Source organism: Motacilla alba, chromosome 1 (genome assembly GCF_015832195.1).
Source record: "Motacilla alba alba isolate MOTALB_02 chromosome 1, Motacilla_alba_V1.0_pri, whole genome shotgun sequence".
In the NCBI taxonomy this organism is placed as follows: Eukaryota; Metazoa; Chordata; class Aves; order Passeriformes; family Motacillidae; genus Motacilla; species Motacilla alba.
In genome coordinates, this window is record NC_052016.1 from 286,702 (window position 1) to 307,725 (window position 21,024).

At 63.9% G+C, this 21,024-nt stretch overlaps 2 protein-coding genes across 12 annotated transcripts in view; one reads left to right on the forward strand and one right to left on the reverse strand.

Annotated features, from left to right (window-relative positions):
- The window catches only part of NUP98 (nucleoporin 98 and 96 precursor), a 36,800-nt gene extending 34,251 nt beyond the window's left edge, over positions 1-2,549 (reverse strand). For 3 of the 7 annotated variants that reach the window (XM_038140665.1, XM_038140635.1, XM_038140675.1), the window contains exon 1: positions 2,395-2,549. The gene's annotated coding sequence lies outside the window, so the exon portion shown is untranslated. Of the gene's footprint in view, positions 1-1,083; positions 1,336-2,084; positions 2,241-2,394 lie in introns of those variants that run through there. The other 4 variants (XM_038140684.1, XM_038140695.1, XM_038140645.1 and 1 more) reach the window with 3 other exon arrangements.
- A 310-nt stretch (positions 2,550-2,859) lies between these two features.
- PGAP2 (post-GPI attachment to proteins 2) lies at positions 2,860-19,128 on the forward strand. 5 transcript variants are annotated; one of them, XM_038148347.1, is made up of 6 exons: positions 2,860-2,945; positions 4,704-4,877; positions 5,943-6,195; positions 8,834-8,964; positions 17,226-17,334; positions 17,818-19,128. In XM_038148347.1, the coding sequence occupies exons 2-6, from the start codon at positions 4,713-4,715 to the stop codon at positions 17,946-17,948; spliced, it is 789 nt and encodes a 262-aa protein (XP_038004275.1). In that variant the 5' UTR covers positions 2,860-2,945; positions 4,704-4,712; the 3' UTR covers positions 17,949-19,128. The 5 variants fall into 5 exon arrangements, with proteins under 5 accessions (XP_038004275.1, XP_038004286.1, XP_038004297.1 ...); XM_038148358.1 differs by having other exon boundaries at positions 8,834-8,952; XM_038148369.1 differs by having other exon boundaries at positions 8,858-8,964.
- Positions 19,129-21,024: the final 1,896 nt, after the last annotated feature.

The window sequence follows — 21,024 nt, forward strand, 5'->3', positions numbered from 1 at the left end:
AAATGACAATACTAACCAGAAAAAACACACATTACTAAAATAATGTCCATTAACAAAAAAAAAATGCTAGTGGTACCCCACCCCCCCATACTCAGCAGGAAATGCAGGAATTGCCCCACATTCCCAGGTACTCCCTGGCAGCAACAGCCACACACAGCTCTGCAGAACTAGGAACATCAGCAGCTCAAGGAATGCTCCCAAGGCAAACAATTCCAGCCACAGCCAAAGCTGCCTTCCCCTGAGCCCAAGGCAAGCACAGAGGGACGGGGCACTGCCCAGCACAGCCTCCCCGGGGAAATCTCCACATCCATCTGCCCGCCCCTGAAGCTGGAGTGTTGGCTTCCCTACCACCAACAGCTCCTCCTGGGAACGGCCAAATCCAGACTGGGAGCAGCCAGAGCCTGCCCCCATCCCTGAGCAGCTGGAGACTAAACCAGCCCAACCCCACGCTCCCCTGGCAGCAGAAATAAAAAGATGATTTTTAGTGTCACCTCCAGCTGCTCCAACAGACACACAGCACAATCCTGGAGTGTTAAGGGTCTCCACACATCCACAGGCAAACCCTTACAGGCTTCATTTGTCCCAGGAAGAGGAATTTCAGTGAAAGGATCCTGGTAAAAGCCAGGAAAAGCTGCCCTGACAAACCCTCAGAGCTCCCCAAGCTGAGAGGAGCCCCTCTGGGACAGGGTAACACTGCACCCTGAGCCCTCCTCACCTTCTCCCACGGGATCCCTGGGGCTGGCACAGCCCTGCCAGCCCATGCAGTGCCAGCAGAGCCCCAGCCCAGAGCACTCAGTGCCACCTGCAGGGATGGGCACTGCAAAGCTGCCTGGGCAGCCCCTGCCAAGGCCTGAGCACCCTTTCCATGGGCCAATCCCTGCTGCTGGCCAAGCTGAGCCTCCTGTCAGGGAGTTATGAGAGTGGAAAGGTCCACCCTGCACATCCTTTTCTCCAGGCTCACCCCCCCAGCTCCCTCTCCACCAGGATCTGCTCCCAAACACACCTCTCCATTCCCATGGAATATTTTCAGCCACCTCCCCTTGTGCCAGTGCAAGTTTCCCTTCCAGGCCAGATAAAAATCACCTGCACTTTCCAGCTGTCCGATGTTGTGACTCTCAGCCTTATCTGCAAATTCACAAGTGACTCATTCTCTGTGCTTCCTCTTTTCTAAGTCACTGCTCTCACATTGTCCTGAGACCACTAAATGCCAAACTCTACCTAAGAAAAAACTTTAATAAACAATATTTTGAGAGAAAACGCGTTACGGAAAGACCTCCCCCTCCCACAGCAAGCATTTTGTTCTCCTTCAAACCCACCCCTCCTCCCCTGCACCTCGAGAGCCGTGTTCAGTTCTGGGCTCCTCAGAGAGACCTGGAGGGGCTGGAGCATGTCCAGGGCAGGGAAGGGAGCTGGGAAGGGGCTGGGGAATTCCTGAGGGAGCTGGGAAGGGGCTGAGCCTGGAGCAAAGGAGGCTCAGGGGGGCCCTTGTGGCTCTGCACAAGTCCCTGCCAGGAGGGGACAGCCGGGGGGGTCGGGCTGTGCTGCCAGGGCACAGGGACAGGAGCAGAGGGAACGGCCTCAGGCTGGGCCAGGGCAGGCTCAGCTTGGCCAGCAGCAGGAATTTGCCCATGGAAAGGGTGCTCAGGCCTTGGCAGGGGCTGCCCAGGCAGCTTTGCAGTGCCCATCCCTGCAGGTGTCCCCTGCAGGTGGCACTGAGTGCTCTGGGCTGGGGACAAGGTGGCCGTGGGGCACAGCTGGCACTGCCTGGGCTGGCAGGGCTGTGCCAGCCCCGGGGCTTTGGGGGTTCTGTGAACCCAAGAGCTGGGCCAGAATTAGTAAAACTCGAGGGTTTTACACAACATCCCCCTCCCACTCGCTGCAGCCCCAGCTGAGGAGGGACCCCTCGTGCCGAAAGGGTCCAATTGAAGTTTAACAGCAGCAGCAGAAAATCCCCCTAAAACCGCCCAAAGAAACCCTTGCCATCAACATAACTTCAAGTCCCATATAACCAACCAAACTCTAAACTACGACTAATTAACACGACAGTAAATAACTCCCGGCCCCGGGGACAGCCGGGCCGTTACCCGCATCCAGAGCCGCGCATCCCCGGTGGAAAACACCCGGGATCTCCGACCGGACCCGCACCGCGACAACCAAAAAGGCCTAAAAATCCCCCAAAGCGGCCAGGTACCCCGGAGACAGCCGGGACACGACTGCCGGGAAATCCCACCCGCTCACGGCCTTCCCGTCTCCCTCCGGCCCTCCCTCCGCCCCGGGACCGCCCGGTCTCCCGGCACAAAAGGCCTGGCGCCGGCGCCACGGCCACGCCGGGAGGGCAGGGCGGCCAGGCGGCGGTGGGGCAGCCGGGCAGCGCCGGCGGGCCCCGGTGCTCACCGCAGGTGCCGGGAAGCGCCGCTCGGAGCGGCCGGGCCGGGTCGGGCCCGCGGTGCCGCCGCCGCCGCCTCACGGGGCCGCAGCTGCGTCACAGCCCGCGCGCGCACTCCCGGCCTGCCCCGCGCGCCGCCTCGGCCCCGCCCCGCCCGCCGCGCTTCCGCCTCCCATTGGCCGCGCCCCCTCCGTTCTCTCCCCGAGCTCAGCGCTGATTGGGCGAAGCGGCTCCGCGCACTGAGCGCCCATTGGCCGGACGGGCGGCGGGGAGGGCGGGGCTTGGGGCCGCGGAAGGGTCCAGAACGGCCCGTGCCGCGGCGCCACCCTGACATCCGGGGCGTTCTCGCGGGGCGGGGCTTCTGCCGCGAGGACCAATCGTGTGTCGCGGCGCCCGGGAGCTGGGCCCCGCCTCTTAAAGGGGCCGCGGCGGGGTTTTGGGGCGGGGGAAGGAAAGGAAGAGGTGGGAGGAAGGGAGGAAGAGGAGGAGGCGGAAAAGGCGGAGGAGGCGTGGTGGGCTGCCGGGCCGGGCCATGGGGCAGCGCCGGCGGGGCTGAGCGGTGAGCGGGGGCTCCGGCGGGATTTGGGGAGGGGTCCCAGGGAGGGTCTCTGGGGGATGTGGTTGCCCCCAGGGGTCGCTCCCTGCGGGAGCCTGGGCGTCCTGGGGCGGGGGGCGCCTGCGGGGAGCCCGGGCAGGGCTCTCGGGGTGGTGCAGCCCCTCTCCTGCGGGACGGGTCGCGGCCATTCAACTCGTGGTACGCAATGTTTGCCTTTCATTCGCCCCCTTTGGGCGGGACCCCCGGCGGCAGGGTCGTGTCCCGCGGCACGGGGAGCTGGGGCCGAGCCCCCCGGGGGAGGAGCGGGGTTTGGGGGGCTCCATGCCCCGCTCCAGGCTGTGGGGAGCCCTCGGGGGGGTCCCGGGGAGGGGAGCCCCCTGCACACCCAGCCCCGGCCCTTTGGAGCTTCTCTTTCTCTTTGCTTTTATGCTCGAATCGTTCCCTCTCTCCGTCCCCAGCCGCGCGGGTGGGGCTGAGCCCTGCGCTCCGTGGCCCCTCGGCGCTCGGGGTCGGTGCCTTCGCTGGGGCTCCGTCCCCCGTTGTGGGGGGCTTTTGGTGCCGGTAGAGTGGCCATGCTGCCCTGGGGCCCTGCCCAGACGGCTCCGGGATTGTCCATTAATCGGATTTGTCCCGCAGCAGGGCGGTGGGGAGGGGGGATCCATCCCAGCCTGACCCCTCGGGGCTGGGGGACCCCTGTTCTGGGGTCTGCCGGGCTCCAGACGTGCCTGTCCCCGCGTTCCCGACCTGGTGATCCCCGGTTTTTGTTGTCGTGTGGGGCTTGTGCTGCCCTGACCCTGCAGCCGGGCGTGTGTGGAATCATGGAATGGCCTGAGCTGAAGGGACCCGCAGGGATCACTGATGAGACCCCCCAAATCCCAGCCTGGGCACCCCTGGCAGCGCTGGCCAAAGGCTCCTGGAGCTCTGGCAGCCTCGGGGCCGTGCCCATTGCCTGGGCAGCCTGGGCAGTGCCAGCAGCCTCTGGGGAAGAGCCTTTCACAGTATCCAACCTAACCCTGCCCTGGCGCAGCTCCAGGCAGCGCTGCCCGTGCAGGGCCGGGTGCGGCAGGGCGAGCACGGGCTGTGAGAGCCGGGCTGGGGGAGCCAGGGCTGTGAGAGCCAGGCTGTGCCAGAGGAGCCCCAGCTCCCGGCGGGACTGACAGCGGTGGCCCGGCTGTGTCAGCGCTGCCCCGAGCACAGGGAATGGTCTGGATGGATGCCACGGGACAGGGTTCACGTGCCCTTCCTGCCAGATCCCTCTGGAGGGCTGCAGGGAACGGCCCTGCTCGGCCCTGCTCTGCCCTGCTCTGCCCTGCTCTGCCCTGCTCTGCCCTGCTCCCTGTTCTCCGTGAGTCTCGAGGGGCCTGTCTCCCCACAATGGGGTTTTCTTTGGCTGCCCATCCTACAGCTGTGGGGTCACTCAGGGTGTGAGGGGCTGAGCTGTGTCTGTGGGGTCACTCAGGGTGTGAGGGGCTGAGCTGTGTGTCTGTGGGGTCACACAGGGGGTGTGAGGGGCTGAGCTGTGTCTGTGGGGTCACCCGGGGTGTGAGGGGCTGAGCTGTGTGTCTGTGGGGTCACAGGGGGTGTGAGGGGCTGAGCTGTGTGTCTGTGGGGTCACACAGGGGGTGTGAGGGGCTGAGCTGTGTGTCTGTGGGGTCACTCAGGGTGTGAGGGGCCGAGCCCTGCCCATGGCTGTGAGGGGCTGGACAGATGCCCAGAGCAGGACAGAACACCACAGTCAGACATTTGTTTGCTTATTTCCAGGTTTCCAAGATGTTGCAGGTCCCGCTGCCGCTGGATCGGGACGGGATCCTGTTCCGGCTGCGTTTCACCACGCTGGCCCTGGGGACTGTGTTCTGCCCCCTCTTCGGGTTCCTCTTCTGTGTCATCTGGTCTCTGCTCTTCAACTTCCGTGAGACGACTGCGACCCACTGTGGGGTGAGCGACTCCCTGGGAGAAACCCATATTCCTGGGGGTGACAGAGCTCCTGTGTCCTCTTGGGCTCCTCTCGCTCTTCTGTCTCCTCTCCTGGCCACCTCTCCCTCCTTTTGGGCTCCTATCCACTTTCTGGATGCCTCTCTCCTCCTGTCTCCTTCTGGGCTCCTCTCTTGGGCTTTCCCGCCAAGGTGTTCCAGAGTCCAGAGCGCGCTGCGTTGTTTCGTTGTGCTTGTGATGCCTCGGGACGGGCAGCAGCAGGTTGGGCGTTGTGCTGGGACTGAGGGCAGGACAGGCTGGTCCGGCTGCTGCCTGGACTGGGCACGCCGGGGGTTATTGCAGGGAGGAGTAAAGCTGGGGAAGCTGAAGGGAAATGCGTCGTCCTGGGAGGGGTTGGTCCAGAGCTGCTGCCTCCAGGTCTGCTGGAGTTCGGAGGAGCCACGGGTGCCTGGGGAGGGAGGGCCTGGAGCTCCATGCGGGATGGGATTGGGCTCAGGGCTTTCAGGCTGCTGGAGGAGCAGCTGGGCACGAGCTGGGAATGGAGGCAGGAGGCATCTCGCTCCAGCAGGAGAACTTTAGCAGGGCCTGGAGCGCCAGGAAAGGGGGAATGGCTGCCAGTGCCAGAGGGCAGGGCTGGGTGGGATCTTGGCAATGAGGAATTGTTCCCTGGCAGGGTGGGCAGGGGCTGGGATGGAATTCCATCCCTGGGTCCCTGGCAGTGCCCAAGGCCAGGCTGGACACTGGGGCTGGAGCAGCCTGGCACAGGGGAAGGTGTCCCTGGGCCTTAAGGTCCTTCCAACCCAAACCATTCTGGGATTCTGTGGACAATCAGGAGTGTAAAAGCGAGAAACCTGAGCAGGTACCTGGGCAGGGCCCTCCAGCATGCCAGGACTGCCCCAACAGGGCAGTGGCATCCATGACCCCGTGGGACGGACCGGGCGCTGCCATGATACATTCCCCGGCTTTGGGGCTAGGAATTAACTCGTTCAGAATTAAAAAGAAGACAATTTCAGCGTCTGGAAGAGGCCATGCCGTGTGCCCGTCCCCACGAGCCCGTGTTCCCCACAGGTGCCCAACTACCTGCCGTCCATCAGCGCGGCCATCGGGGGCGAGACGCCGCAGCGCTACGTGTGGCGCCTGTGCATCGGCCTGCACTCGGCCCCGCGCGTCCTCGTGGCCGTGGCCTACTGGAACCACTACCAGAGCTGCCACTGCCCCCACCCCCGCTACCTGCGCCTGTGCCACGCCACCCTGCTGCTCAACCTGCTCGAGAACTTCGCCCTCCTCATCCTCACCTACGTGTCCTCCACCGAAAACTATGGTAGGTGTCACCCCCCGCCCGCCCGGGCCCTGCCTTGGGCCGCTGCTTTGCAGTGAGGCAGTTGGGAGAGAAAAAACAGTTAAAAGCCCCCCGAGATTGCATTAAAGTTAGTTATTTAGGAATGAAGTGGGCATGGCACTCAAATAGCTCTGCTCTTCCCACAGTTCTTGGTTGCTGATGCTGGGTTGAAGCCGTGGGTTCAGGCTGGGGATGGCGCCTGGGCCAGGCCTTGGCACCTGGTTCCAGCCGCGTGCCGAGGGCTGACCCGGGCTGAGGGCAGGTGGGCAGGTAGGTCACAGCTCATCCTGCTTCCCCTCCATCCCCGCAGCAGGGCTGGGCTCTGAGCTGGCTCTGCTCCAGCTGCCTTCACATACCCTCCCCAGGAGTTTCTGGGCAAAATTTCTGAGAATCACAGAATGCCAGACTGGTTTGGACTGGAAGAGACCCCAAATCCCACCCAGGGCCACCCCTGCCATGGCAGGGACACCTTCCCCTGTGCCAGGCTGCTCCAGCCCCAGTGTCCAGCCTGGCCTTGGGCACTGCCAGGGATCCAGGGATGGAATTCCATCCCAGCCCCTGCCCACCCTGCCAGGGAACAATTCCTCATTGCCAAGATCCCATCCAGCCCTGCCCTCTGGCACTGGCAGCCATTCCCTGGCTCCTGTCCCTGCAGGCCTTGTCCCCAGTGCCTCTGCAGCTCTCCTGGAGCCCCTTCAGGCCCTGCCAGGGGCTCTGAGCTCTCCCTGGAGCTTCTCCTCTCCAGGTGAGCACCCCCAGCTGTGCCAGCCTGGCTCCAAAGAGGCTCCAGCCCTCAAATAGTTCCTGGAAACAGAATCAGATTTGTTCAGATTAAATCCATGTGTCCACGACAGACTGGGAAATTCTCTTCCCCCACACGGTCTCATCTCAGAGGAACATAAGTGCCAGTGCTCATCTGCAGCAGCAGTTTCATCCTAAGATCTGGAGGAGGCACCAGGGGCTGTCTGGGGAGCACTGAAATGCAGGAGCCAGTAAGGTGATGCTGCTGCAGTGGGAACAAGGCCTGTGCTGGGCTGTATCAGCAGGACAGAAATGTGTTGGCTTTCCCTGCACAGCGGGATGGTGATGATGGGTATTGTGTCCAGCTGTGGGCTGGAGAGGGACTTTGAACAAAGAATGGAGTGCCAGGACAAGGGGAGTGGCTTCCCACAGCCAGAGGGCAGGGCTGGATGGGATCTTGGCAGTGAGGAATTGTTCCCTGGCAGGGTGGGCAGGGGCTGGGATGGAATTCCCAGAGCAGCTGGGGTTGCCCCTGGATCCCTGGCAGTGCCCAAGGCCAGGCTGGACACTGGGGCTGGAGCAGCCTGGCACAGGGGAAGATGTCCCTGCCATGGCAGGGGGTGGGATGAAAAGGTTTTTAAGGTCCCTCCCAACCCAAACCGTTCTGGGATTCAGGGCTGTGGTGCTTTGAGCAGAGTCCCTGGATCTCCCCCAGCCTTTGGGGTGAGGATGGTCCGTGGTGGAGCCCAGGGATGGCAGGGCAGGAGCCTCCTGCTGATGAGGGTCTGTGCTCTGGGACCTGTCCCTGTCCAGCTCACCCTCCTTGTCTCCTGCCAGCCTTCCCTGTCCCCATGGCGAGGTGTCCCAGTGCCCCTCTCATGGCAGGTCTGCAGCCTGACCTGCCCCAGGGGCTTCTGCAGCTTGTCCAGGCCAGGGCCCTGCCCCTGGAAATGCAGGTGCTGCTGCTTTGAGGTTTGGCTAGCAGGGCCAGCCTGGCCCGGCCCGGTGCAGAGCCCTGGCAGCCGAGGCTGACCCACTTCCTGGGATCCTCACCCCAGACTAATCCCTGGCTCGGGGGAAAGTTTCAGCCCTGAGCTGCCATGCTCAGGTTAATCATCCCTGCAGGACACCCTGCTCTGACCTCTCCCACCTGCTGCACCTCGCTCCTCACCTGCTTCCCTTCCCCTGGCATGGAGAGGGCACACAGGGACGGGCATTCCTGGTGTTCCCCTGGTTGGGAAGTCAGCCTGAGCTTCTGGAGAAGGGGCCGGGGAGCTCTTTTCAGAGCAGCACTTATGAAAATGTCTCACCTGAAGGTGCAGGGGTTGTGTGGGGTTTGGGGCCTGGGGAGCAGCTCTGCCTTGGCCTTGCTCCAGCTGCTTTCCCAGCCTGAGCCTGCACCCGGGCTAGGCCAGGTGTGCACAGGGCAACCTCAGTGCTGCAGATGAGGCTGCTGCTGCTGCTCACGGGCAGGTGGGTAATACAGGGGGCCAGAAGATTGACTTTTCTGGATTTTGGACTGGCTCACTCTGTACCGGCCCCCCCACCCCCCGTGCCTCAGTTTCCCCATCCCTAGAACAACAGTGGCGATGCTGTGCTGCTCCCAAGGGTCCTTGAGTTTACAGCTGTGTGAAGCCATGGTTCCAGAGCACAGAAACACCCTCCTGGCACTTTGGGATAAGTCTTCCAGGCACTTTTATCCCCTTCCAGAGGGTCCTGTGGCAGCATGAGCAGGCTATGGGGCCGTGCTGTGCCTGTCTCCTGCCAAGACCCCACTGGAGTGCCAGCATCACTGGGGTGCTGGGGCTCCCAGCAGGGCACAAAGCCCTCCCGAATCCTGCCCCACATTCCCCTTGTGCTTCTGGCTTGGCTTGAACAGGAAACCTGTTGTTTGTCAATCCAGCAATCCACGAAAATGCCTTCATCGTGTTCATCACGTCGGCCCTGGGCCACATGCTGCTCACCTGCATCCTCTGGAGAATGACTAAGAAACACACAGTAAGTCCCGAGGTACAGACACTTTCCTTTCTTCTCTCTGTGCTGGGAGCTGGGCGGGGGCTCTGGGGCCGTGCTGGGAGCTGGGAGCGGGCTCTGGGCTGGCACTCAAGGGCTTTGGCTGTCCTTGCTTGTGAAATAACCCTGAGCAGGTGCTAGAGGAGCCAACAGCAGCAGGTGAAACGGAAGAACTCACCAAAATCCATTTACCAAAGCAAAATGGGAAGGAAGCTTTTCATTTCCTATTTTCTGGTTGTATCACAGAACCATGGAATGGTTTGGGTTGGGAGGGACCTTAAATCCCACCCAGTGCCACCCCTGCCGTGGCAGGGCCACCTTCCCCTGTGCTAGGCTGCTCCAGCCCCAGGGTCCAGCCTGGCCTTGGGCACTGCCAGGGATCCAGGGGCAGCCCCAGCTGCTCTGGGCACCCTGTGCCAGGGCCTGCCCACCCTGCCAGGGAAGGATTTCCTCCCAGTATCTGATTAAGTTTTCATTGAGAGATCATATTGGAAACCACTTAGTATCCCTGTGGATTGGGATTGCTCATCCCTTCCCCATGCCTGTTTCTGAGCTGAAGCTAGCTTCCCTGTGCTGGGAATTGCTGGTCCTGCAAGCTGGGAGCAGCAGGCAGCAGGAGTTGTTCTCCCTTTGCTCCAGAATGACTGTGAGCAGGCTGGCTCTGCCTCCTTTTCTGGGGAAGGGCCAGGGGGTGCAGGGGCTGGCTGTGGGGGCAGCAGGTCTGGGAAGGATCCAGCCAGGGGCTCCTGGCCCCATTGCCTGGGTGCAGCTTCTGTGCTGTGCTGGTTTGTGGATGTCCTGGACCACAGGCAGGACATCCGGCTTGGTCCTGGATTCTGGGCAGGTGGCCAGGATATCCAGGTTCGCCCTGGGCTGTGGGCACTGGCAGCCATGGGCAGGGCAGGGCATCCAGCTTTGAGGCTGTGGGCTCCTGTTCCTGTGCCCACGTGGCTCCAGCATGCTTGTCTTCACCTGTGGATCTGGGCTGCCCGGACCTCTCTGTCCTTTCCCCTCAGGATACTTCTCCCAAGCTGATCCCAGCTGGGCCCAGTGTTAAATGGGGAGGGGTCCTGGGGCTGTGTTGGCCCAGGAAGGTGACAGTTGGCAGAGTAGATCCCGTGGGAGGTATGTGCCTGTGTCCCAGGCTGGGAGGCTGCCAAGGGCTGGACAAGCCTCTCCCAAGGGACTGTGAGCAGGGCTGCAGGGCGGGTGCTGTGCTGGGGGGCCATGTCCCAGCAGGATGAGTGCAGGGGGGCCCGGCTCTGCAGCCCCAGCAGGATGAGTGCAGGGGGGCCGAGCTCTGCAGCCCCAGCAGGATGAGTGCAGGGGGGCCTGGCTCTGCAGCCCCAGCAGGATGAGTGCAGGGGGCTGAGCTCTGCAGCCCCGGCAGGATGAGTGCAGGGGGGCTGAGCTCTGCAGGCCCAGCAGGATGAGTGCAGGGGGGCTGAGCTCTGCAGGCCCAGCAGGATGAGTGCAGGGGGGCCTGGCTCTGCAGCCCCAGCAGGATGAGTGCAGGGGGGATGAGCTCCGCAGCCCCAGCAGGATGAGTGCAGGGGGGCTGAGCTCTGCAGGCCCAGCAGGATGAGTGCAGGGGGGCTGAGCTCTGCAGGCCCAGCAGGATGAGTGCAGGGGGCTGAGCTCTGCAGCCCCAGCAGGATGAGTGCAGGGGGGATGAGCTCCGCAGCCCCAGCAGGATGAGTGCAGGGGGCTGAGCTCTGCAGCCCCGGCAGGATGAGTGCAGGGGGGCTGAGCTCTGCAGCCCCAGCAGGATGAGTGCAGGGGGGCTGAGCTCTGCAGGCCCAGCAGGATGAGTGCAGGGGGGCTGAGCTCTGCAGGCCCAGCAGGATGAGTGCAGGGGGGCCTGGCTCTGCAGCCCCAGCAGGATGAGTGCAAGGGGGCTGAGCTCTGCAGCCCCGGCAGGATGAGTGCAGGGGGGCCCCAGCTCCACAGTCCCAGAGCAGCTCCTGCTGCTTATCCTCCCCTTCCGCCAATTCACCGAGCCTGTCCCTGCTGCCTGACTCCAGAGACCTGGGAAAGAAGCTTCCAGCAGCTGTTTGGCTGTTAAGCTCCTTAGGAAGGAGACTTGTGGAGATGCTGAGTCTCCTTGCTCACTGGGAAGTGATCTGTTCTCTCTGCTGATATGGGAATAGCCAGAGCTCGCAGTCATTCCCTGGCAGCTTTCCCACAGCTTCCTTTATTTCTGTCATATTGTTTTGGCTTGTCTTTTTTCTGGATGAAACCTCCAAGGCCCTGGATCTCCTCCCCTGCCACGTCACCCGCTGGGGCTGGTTCATCTCCCCTGCATCGGGCAGGGGTGAGGCATCCCAGATCCTGGGCTCAGCTTTAGGCCCCTCAGGGCAAGAGGGCCTTTGGGGGGCTGGAGCATGTCCAGGGAGGGCAATGGAGCTGGGGAAGGGGCTGAAGGAGCTCAGCCTGGAGAAAAGGAGGCTCAGGGGGGACCTTCTGGCTCTGCACAACTCCTGACAGGAGGGGGTAGCTGGGGAGTTTGGGCTCTGCTCTCAGGGAACAGGGACAGGGCAGGAGGAATCAGCCCCAAACAGTACCAGCCAGGAGAGGTTCACATGGGATACTGGGAAAATCACCTCCTTGACAGGGCTGTGCAGCCCTGGCACAGCTGCCCAGGCCAGGGGTGGAGTCCCATCCCTGGAGGTATTTCACAGCTGTGTGGATGTGGTGCTTGGGGACATGGATTAATGGTGGCTTTGGCACTGCTGGGGCGCGGTTGAACTCAGTGGTGTCAGAGGGATTTTCCAGCCTCCTTGGTTTCTGTGGCTCTACCCATGGACTGAAGGAATCTGCACATCCCTGGGAGGAAGGGCGGGGACCGTGGTGACACCTTGGCTGAGCATGCCACCACCTGGCACAGTGCCACCACTCACTTCCTCCTCCGATCCTGAAACAACCCTGCTGGTGGAAGGGACCTGCCCTCGGGGGTGCGTGGTCCCCCCAAAGCTGGGGGTTTCCCTGAGGAGACAGGAGCCCTCCAGGGTCAGCCTTGACCTGAGGCCACCGCGGGTGCGGTGTCCCCGTGCCAGCTGCCATGTCCCTGTGCCAGCTCTGGTGTCCCCACCCGCTTCATGAGCAGCCACAGGATGGAGCTGTCGCCCAGGGCACGAGGGTGGCGGGTAAAGGAGGAGAAGGAGGAAGGCGCTGCGGGGTTACACGGCTCCCAGACCGGCCGTGTTGGGGTGAAGATGGCACAGTGCTTGTCACGCCACCAGGAGTCACCTTTGGCTAAGGGACTTCTGGCCACCGCAGATGCCGCGTCCCCGTGTCCCGTGATGTGTGCTGGGCTCATGCTGCCAATCCTTCCCACGGATCCTTCCAGCTGAGCAGGGTCTCCTGGCGCTTGTCCCACTCTCTGCCTGGGTTCCTCAGGCTCCAAGCCCTCTGCTCACGGCTGGTGGCCCTGGCAGGCTTGGCACAGCTCCTGTGACACCCGCGGCTTGCTTGGCTCGGCAGGGCGGGACACGAGAGGTGCCGCTGCCACGTCCCTGGGCTTGGGCAGTGCCAGTGAGCTGCCCAGCCACGCTCCTGGGGCTGTTTTAGGCCAGGGCACAGCTGATCCCTCTGTGTCACCTTGGGGACAGACTGTGGCTTGGTTGGTGTCCCTTGTGGGGCCTTTGCTCACATTCGCTGCCCGCAGCCCAGGAGCTGGCAGGAGGGGACAGGCGAGGGATGGCTCCGGTCCCTCTGTGTTCTGTCCTTCCCTCCTCCCCAGCAGAGGGTCCCAACAGGGTTCAGGTTCTCCAGGGCCAAACCCGGGACCGTGTCCAGGACAAGCTCCGTGTGGGGAGCTGGGAGGAGGAGGGAGCAGGGGGGCTGTGCCTTTCCTGCCCCACGGCTGGCGCTGCTGTTAGTGCTGCTGGGGGGGTTCAGCTCCCCAGCTCTGGCATCGGAGGAGGGACAGGAATTGGTCTTGCAAAAGCTTCTCGTCCGGCAGGGCTCCTGTTGCAACTGGTGTTCAGTGAGGGCAGGAAGGTGCAGAGGAACTGGTTTGTAATGGGGAAGTACAGGCTGTTTCCAGTTTCGAGGTGGCAAATGGTGAGAGAAAGGAAAATAAAGCTCTGTGGGAGGGGAGAAAAGAGAAAGCAGGAGAGAGAAAAGGAGGGAAGGGGGCAAAGCAGAGGAGAGAGATTCTGTGGAAAAGGGAAATGGAGCCTGGGAGCCTTCAGCTGTGGCTGGTCACTGCAGCCCGTGCTTGGTGCTTGGCCGTGGTGTGGCAGTGCCCACCTGGGCTGGCAGCTCTGCTGTTCCTGGCTGGCTGCTCGCCCTTAAAACCCTCCTTCCCCCCGGCCCTGAGCTGCAGAGCTGGGCAGTGGGGCAGAGCGGTTTCACTTCTTGTTTGCAAACACACTTTCCCCCCCAGCTCAGGGCTGCTAGCTCCAGCACACACCAGTGTGTGCATGTGGTGGCCACTGGGCTGCTGGCTCAGGCCCATGAGAGGAGGCCACGGAGATGCTTGGAGGGCTGGAGCTCTGGAGCCAGGCTGGGAGAGCTGGGGGGGCTCACCTGGGGAGGAGAAGCTCCAGGGAGAGCTCAGAGCCCCTGGCAGGGCCTGAAGGGGCTCCAGGAGAGCTGCAGAGGGACTGGGGACACGGGATGGAGGGACAGGAGCCAGGGAATGGCTGCCAGTGCCAGAGGGCAGGGCTGGATGGGATCTTGGCAATGAGGAATTGTTCCCTGGCAGGGTGGGCAGGGGCTGGGATGGAATTCCATCCCTGGATCCCTGGCAGTGCCCCAGGCCAGGCTGGACACGGGCTGGAGCAGCCTGGCACAGGGGAAGGTGTCTCTGCCATGGCAGGGGTGGCACTGGGTGGCTTTAAGGTCACTTCTAGTCCATGCTGTGGCCAGTGGAGCTGGGTCCTGCTGTGCCACTGGCCCCTGGGCTCTATCCCACAATGTCCCAGTCCCCTGGCATCCGCAGGCACGCGGGCTGAGCCAGTGCAAAGGCACAGGAGCCTCTGGGGCACAGCCCCCTGTGTCCCCTGGAGCTGGAGCAGGGTGGCTGAGCTGTGTCCCTGCCCGGCAGGGCTGTGTGAGCAGCAGGGACCACAAGCACCTTGGTGAGCACGCGTGGTTTCACCCCAGCTGCTCGCAGTGCCCCTGGGAGCGCTGCCGGTGGCTCAGACGAGCCCTCTGTGAATAGCTGAGCTCCGTGTGGGGCCCTTCGGCTCCGGGCTCTCTGCACACGCCCGGAAACCCTCGAGGGGAGCTGGGTCTGCTGTGTGACACACAGCCCTGCAGAAAGGGCTGGTGGCTCCCGGGCAGAACCAGTGCCTGGGAGGTCCCTGCAGAGTGAGCTGTTGCCGTTTGAGTCACTGTCATCCCTGTCCCCATCAGGAACTGGGGGCTAGGCACAGTCCTTCTTCTCTCTGGAGGCGGTGGAAGAAGCAGGAGGCTCCTGTGTCTCCTTGCTGGTAGCTCACAGCAGCCACCTCAGCCCTCAGAGCTGCATTTGCAGGGCTTGGGGCTCCCCCAGGGTGAGGGAATGAGACCCCCAGTGCCTTCTGTGGGCTGGGAGCAGCACCCCAGAGCGTGCCTCCGGGCTGGCTGGGCTGGGAGCAGCATCCCAGAGCATGCCTCCGGGCTGGCTGGGCTGGGAGCAGCACCCCAGAGCGTGCCTCCGGGCTGGCTGGGCTGGGAGCAGCATCCCAGAGCGTGTCCTGGGCTGGCTGGGCTGGGAGCAGCATCCCAGAGCGTGTCCTGGGCTGGGAGCAGCACCCCAGAGCATGTCCTGGAATGAGAGCCTCCTGCTCCTGACTCACCTTTGCCTGCTGGGGAATGTGCCTCAGCTCCGGCCCGCCAGCTGGGCACTAAATATAATTCCCCTGTGCTTTTCTGAGCCAGACACACATGCAGCCACGGAGGGCCGGGTGGCTGTGTGACTGCTTGCAGGGGCCACGCGTGCCCCGCTCTGTCTGCCAGGAGGAAGTTGGCAGCCCCAGCTGTGCCAGCCCGGCAGTCACAGCCAAGCCACAGGGGAGCCTGGCACCGGCTCAGCTGGGAGTCAGTCCTTGGGGTTTTCTAATGCTCCTTTTTCCTCACAGGCAGCTAGAGTTTGGTGGCTTCTTACCCGGGTGCTTGGAGCTGCCAGCTCCTCTCCCGGGCTCTGAGCTGGGGGTTCCTGCTCCTGTCCAGGCTGAGCAATCCCAATTCTCCCAGTCTTTCCTCACAGCAGAGGTGCTCCACCCCTCTAATCTTGGTGCCCTCCTCTGGCCACCATCTGGCTCCCTGGGTTGTCCCCAGGTGGGGGATCCCCACAAAGCTGGGGCCATGGGAAGCAGGGACAGTGCCTGGCACTGCCTGAGCCCTGAGCAGGGCAGTGAGTCCAGCCCACACCGGCGAGGGCATGGGCAGCTCCTCCATCCAGCAGCTCCTGCAGCTCCCTCTGTGCTGGCCCTTTCCCTTCCTCCTGCAGCAGGGCAGGGTGGCACTCCAGCTCCCACATCCCACGGGGGTCCCCATGCACCCCAGTCCCCCTGCTGTGCCTGGCATCCCGCCCGTGCTCCTGCAGGGACCTTCCCGAGGTGCCACCTTCCAAGCCAGCTCTGCTCAGCATCGTGGCATGCCACCAGGTGCCACCTCCTGGGGACTGCGCCCTGTGATCCCCTGGCACTGGGCTGAGCCAGCTGTGCCCTGGAATTAGGGATTAACACCTAATTAATAATCCGTGTGATAATCCTCAGCCCAGACCGGGAGAGGGGGAGCTCAGGGGACACCCCGAGGTGCAAGGTCACGGTGGTGACCGGGGTGGCTCTCCCAGGCCTATCTCGGGCTCCTGCAGGGGTTGGAGCTGGATGACCCAGGCAGTTCCGTGCCTCGGTGCTCCCGGGAGCTCCCTGGAGGCCCCGGCGGGTCCCCGGAGGCCCCGGCAGGGCTGTGTGGGTGCGGCGGGGCTCCGCCGGGGCTCGGCGCAGCCGTTTGCCGTGGGAGCGCGGTGGCAGCGCGGTGACAGTGGCTGTTCCCAGCCGCTTTTCCGGTGTGAAACTCGGCACCGCGCCCCGGCTCGGGGCTCTGCTGCTCCCGGTGCCACCGCTGCTCCTCACACCCCGCGCCCGGCTGAGCCGCTGCTGGCCACAGGGACCGTGGGTCCCAGCAGGAAGGACCAGCCCAGGCCCCGTGGGCTGGAGGTGGCGTCACCCGCGTGTCCCCACGTGGTGAAGTGCCCCTGAATCCGTCCTTCCTCTCTGGGTTTTCCTCCCTGGCCCGGCCCCTGGCACGCGTTCCGGGGGTAATGGAAAGTGTGATGGGGCAATTTAAATTTTCCTTATTATCAGCACTCCCTCGGAATGGAATCTTTGTCTCACGTGAAGTGTCAGACGTGGGGGAAATTCCCCTCCCACCTGTAACAGCCAGGGCTCTCTGTGGTATCCCCAGCCCCTTCTGTGGGGCTGTCCCCCCTTGCAGCCCCCCTGCTCCTTGGGCTCCAGACATGGCTTGGGGTTCCTCTGCCCCCCAGGCTGTAGGATCCTTATCCATGACCCTCAGTGTGATGGGAGAAATAGAGGAAGGGAATTGGAGCCAGTAGCTGCTGTGGCTGCCGGGGGTCCCTGCACCCACAGCCCCAGCTTTGGGGTGCTGGGCAGTGGGTTGGGGAGCCTATCACAGGGGACAGGCCTGGCCCCTGGGTTGTCACACAGGCTGAGCTCTGGGGGACAGAAGCAGTGAGCTGGGGGCGTGGGGCCGCTGGCAGCATCCCCGTGCTCTGTCCCTGCCCCAGCAGAGGCGGTGCTGGGGGGCAGGATGGGGCCCCTCCGCTGCCAGGGCATGCTGGGCGAGCTCTCCAGCGCAGCACCCGCCCCGGCTGCCGCCCTTCATGTGGTTTCCTCCTCCCTGCTGCTGTTGTGGGTGACGGGGTGCAGCACCCGGTAAATTCCCTGTGCCCTGGGGCCACCTGCAGCCACCTGGGCCAGGGGACCTGCCTCTGGTAGAGCCTTGGCCCATCCTCGAGGAGTCCCCTGAGCACCCCGGCACCGGGGGCCCCATATTTGCTGGGACCCCGTGACTCCCTCATGCCCTGTATCTCCATGTCTGTGTGAGTCCCGTGTGCCTCTGGCATCACCCAGCCCTGCCCAAGCCACCCCTGGGGCTGGCCTGGGGGGCTCTGCGCAAGGAGCCAGGGTGCAGAGACCCCCGGGGCTGTGCGGGGCAGGGCAGAGCTTCCCTGGGATGGGAGGGGAGGGGATGGCATGGCATGGCTGCTCTGGCATCACGCAGCCCTTGGCCTCTTCCAGGAGCGCAAGTCGTACAAGTGGAAGCAGCTGCTCTTCTTCTTCACCTTCATCACGTTCGCGTTCGCCGTGTGCGTTTACTTCCACCACAACTGGTACTGCGGCCCCGGAGGTGAGGGGGCTGCCGGGCGGGCGTGTGGGGAAGGGGCTGGGTGGTCCCAGAATAACTGAATCACAGGATCGTCAAGGTTGGAAGAGATCCCTGGCATCAGCAAGTCCCAGCTGTGCCCCATGCCCACCTTGTCCCCAGCCCAGGGCACTGAGTGCCACCTCCAGGCCTTCCTTGGACACTTCTAGGCATGGGCACTCCGAACCTCCCTGGGCAGCTTCTTCCAATGCCTGAACACCCCTTCTATGAAAAAATTCCTTCTGATGTCCAAGAATTCTTCCTGTCTGGCATCCTCCTAATGTGACACCCTGCCTTCCAAATCCCGTCCCAGGGAAGCTCCAGGTGCCCAGCCACGCTTCTTCCCTGGTGGGGTCCGAGCCCCCCAGCCCCTGCTCTGCTGTCCCAAACAGGTGGCCCAGAGACCCCCCAGCTCCTGGGGCAGATGCGGCTGTGGGTCCCCCTCAGCTGCTGTGTTTCCTCCCGCAGTGTACACTGTCTTCGCCTTCCTGGAGTACCTGGTTGTGCTCTCCAACATGGCCTTCCACATGACTGCCTTCTGGGACTTCGGCAACAAGGAGCTGGTGGTGAGCTCGCTGCTGGAGGACAAGCACTTCTAGCCAGCCCCGCTGCTGGGGGCTCCTGTTCCCTGTCCTGCCGGGGCCGGGTGTTTGCTGTGGAGCTGCTGCGAGGATCCTCCCGAGATCCCTGAGTGTCTGTCCCTCCTGCCCCTGCAGCTCTGCCCCAGGGGAGCTGCGGGCTCTTCCAGGGACCCCCTGTCCTGGCTCCCTCCAGCTCCAGGAGGGCAGGACACAGGAGGAACCTGCTGCCTGTTGCTTTGGAGAATGCTCCAGGGAGAGCAGGATGCTGCTCCTGGTATCGGGGCACGGGGGTCCAGCCCTGCCCTGTCCTTTCTTGGCCTGGGGGGTCTCACGGTTCCTCCTCCAGGATGGGGGTCTTGGGGCAAGTCCTCAAAAAGGGCTGGTGGCCTTTTGGGCTGGCTTCAGGCACAGGTCTCCCACTGGACTGGGGCAGGGTCCTGGCCCATGTGTGCCTGAGTGCCCGGGAGGGGAGCGGGAAGGTGCTGGGCTGTGCAGGGACTGCCTGGAGCAGGGTGGGAGCACACGGGGCAGAGAGGTGCTGGCAGCATCCACGTCTCACTCCTGCCTTTCCCAGAAGCCCCCCAGCAGCACAGGCTGTTCCAGGGGCGCTGTGCCCGTTCCAACCCAGTTTGAGGAGGAAGGGTGAGTGTGCTGGTGCTGGAGGTCTTTGCCCCAATGTCCCCATGGCTTCCCCTGTGCCGTGGGGCTGGAGCCGGGAGCTGCTGGGGTTCAGCAGTGCTCCCAGTGTGCAGCTCTGGCTGCCAGGGCGCAGGGGACATGGCTGGATGGCAGATGGGGGCTGACAGTGTCCCCAAGTTCCTCCTGCGATGCTGCTGGAAGGGGCACCTGGAGCTGGCTTGATTTTGGGGAGGTCTGCACTTGCCAGGGCTCGTGCCACCCCACGCTTGGCCAGCTTGGCGTGGGTCCCTCCCTGCCCTTCACCTGAGCACAGCCACCACCGAGAGTCCCCTGGGATGTCCCGGTGCTCATCCCAGGGCTGGGCAGAGCCTCCTCCAGCGGGAGCTGCGGGGCCCTGGCAGAGCTGGGGCCGAGCTGGCTTCGAGCGGGTCCTGCTGCACGTGTCCATCGTCGGTGTCCCCATCCATGGGCTCCATCCGTGTCCCTGCATGCGTGTGACGCGCTGCCCCCGCGGCGCCTTGGCTTTGAGGTGGAAATAAAGCACTAAGTATTTTTGTGAGCTCTCGGCAACCTCCATAGCATTTCCACCTGGCCCAGCCTGGCACGGCCCTGGAGCAGCCAGCAGGTCCAGACCAGCACCATGGGCAGGGTGGGGGCTGGAATGGCTGCAGGACATGGACCCTGGGCACTGGGGCTGGAGTGTGGGATGTGGATCCTGGCTGTTGGAGCTGGGATGCAAGATATGACCACTGGGTTCTGGGGTGTGGATCCCTGGAGCTGGGGCTCAGCATGCAGATCCCTGCAGGATGTGGATCGCTGGGGCTGGAATGTGAATCTTGGGATGTGGGGTGTGGATTGCTGGGTGTGGAATGGGAATCCTTGGTGCTGGGGTGTGGAGTATGGATTGCTGAGGTGTGGAATGTGAATCCTGAGTGCTGGGGTGTGGAGCATGGATTGCTGAGGTGTGGGGTATGGATTGCCACGGTTGGAATGTGAATCTGGGTGCTGGGGTGTGGGGTGTGGATCCCTGGGATTGGAATGTGAATCCTGGTGCTGGGGTGTGGGGTGTGGATCGCTGGGGTGTGGGCTGTGGATCCTGGCTCCTGGGGCTGTGGTGTGGGACGTGGCCCCTGGGTGCCGGATGAAGCCCGGGAAGGCTCAGTGAGGCTGGGAAGTAGCCAGGAGCCGGGCTGGAGGCGTGGGACTGAGCCCACCCCGCAGCTGGCGGCCCCGCTCCCCGCCCAGCTCCTGGGGCCGCTGACTTGGCTGCGGATCCTGCAGATCGTAGGGATGCTGTGGGGCCAGGGCCAGCACAGCCCCGGGGACAGAGCCTGGAGCCAGCAGGGCTGGGGCTGGCACGGCTGGAGCTGGGCATGGGCAGGGGAGCTGCCGGGGGCTTGGTTCCTCCTGTCCCGGGCCATGGTGGGGCCCTGCCCTCGCTGCGGCCGCCCCGGGAGCAGCTGGGAGGGGAAGAGCCATGAGCTCATCCTGCTGTGCCGGCCAGGGCAGGGCTGTGTCCCGCTCCTGGCATCACAGGCTCCCCTCCTCATCCCAGCACCCACTTCTACACCCAACCCCACCGGGGTGGCACCTCGCCAGCCCCACAGTGGGACCAGGACACGGCCTTGGGGATCCCCACTGTGGGACCAGGACGTGGCTGTAGGGATCCAGCACAGTGGGAGCAGGAGGTGGCCGTGGGGTTCGCCCCCCAGACAGACCAGGACAGGGCTGTTGGATGCCCATGGTGGGAGCAGGGTTTGGTGCAGCAGGGACCCACGAGCCCGTGGCTGTGCAGCGCCCCTGGGGCCGTGTCCCCTGGCCGTGGGCTCCGGGGTGGGGTCTGCAGGGCCCCCGCTCTGCCGTGCCCCGGGAGGCGCGGCCGTGGCCGGAGCCCCCCGGCCCCGCTGCCCACGCCTGCCCCGGCTCTGGCTGCAGGCGGGAGCAGGGAACAAAGGCGGCTTGTGGCGGGCGCCGGGTCTCTGCCCTTCCTGCAGGAAGGCCCCGGGGCCGGACAAGGGGCCCGTGTCCGGGCCTGGCCGCCCGCCAGCACGTGCCGGGGGGGGTGGCGAGAGCGGCTGGGGATGCCACTGCTCCCTCGCTGCTGGCATCGCCAGCCGCAGCACACGGGAGCACCAAGGACACCCCTGGGCATGGGAACACAGGGCTCTGCCCCCCACCTGCCGCTCCAGAGGCAGTACTGGGGCTGGGCTGGCTGGGAGCTGCCCAGGGGGGAACCCCACTCGTGTGCCAGCTCCTGCAATGTCCTTATCCTCAGTGTCCCCATTCCCACAGTTCAATGGCCCCGTGGCCACCTCCTGCACTGTCTCCGTTGCTGTCCCTTACAATGTCCCCAAGCCCCTGGGTGGGAGCTCAGCTGGGCACAGAGATGGTGGGGTCAGGACTGGCCATGGCAGGGACATCCCAATGTTCCCCTGGCTGTTCCCCCCAGAAGAGA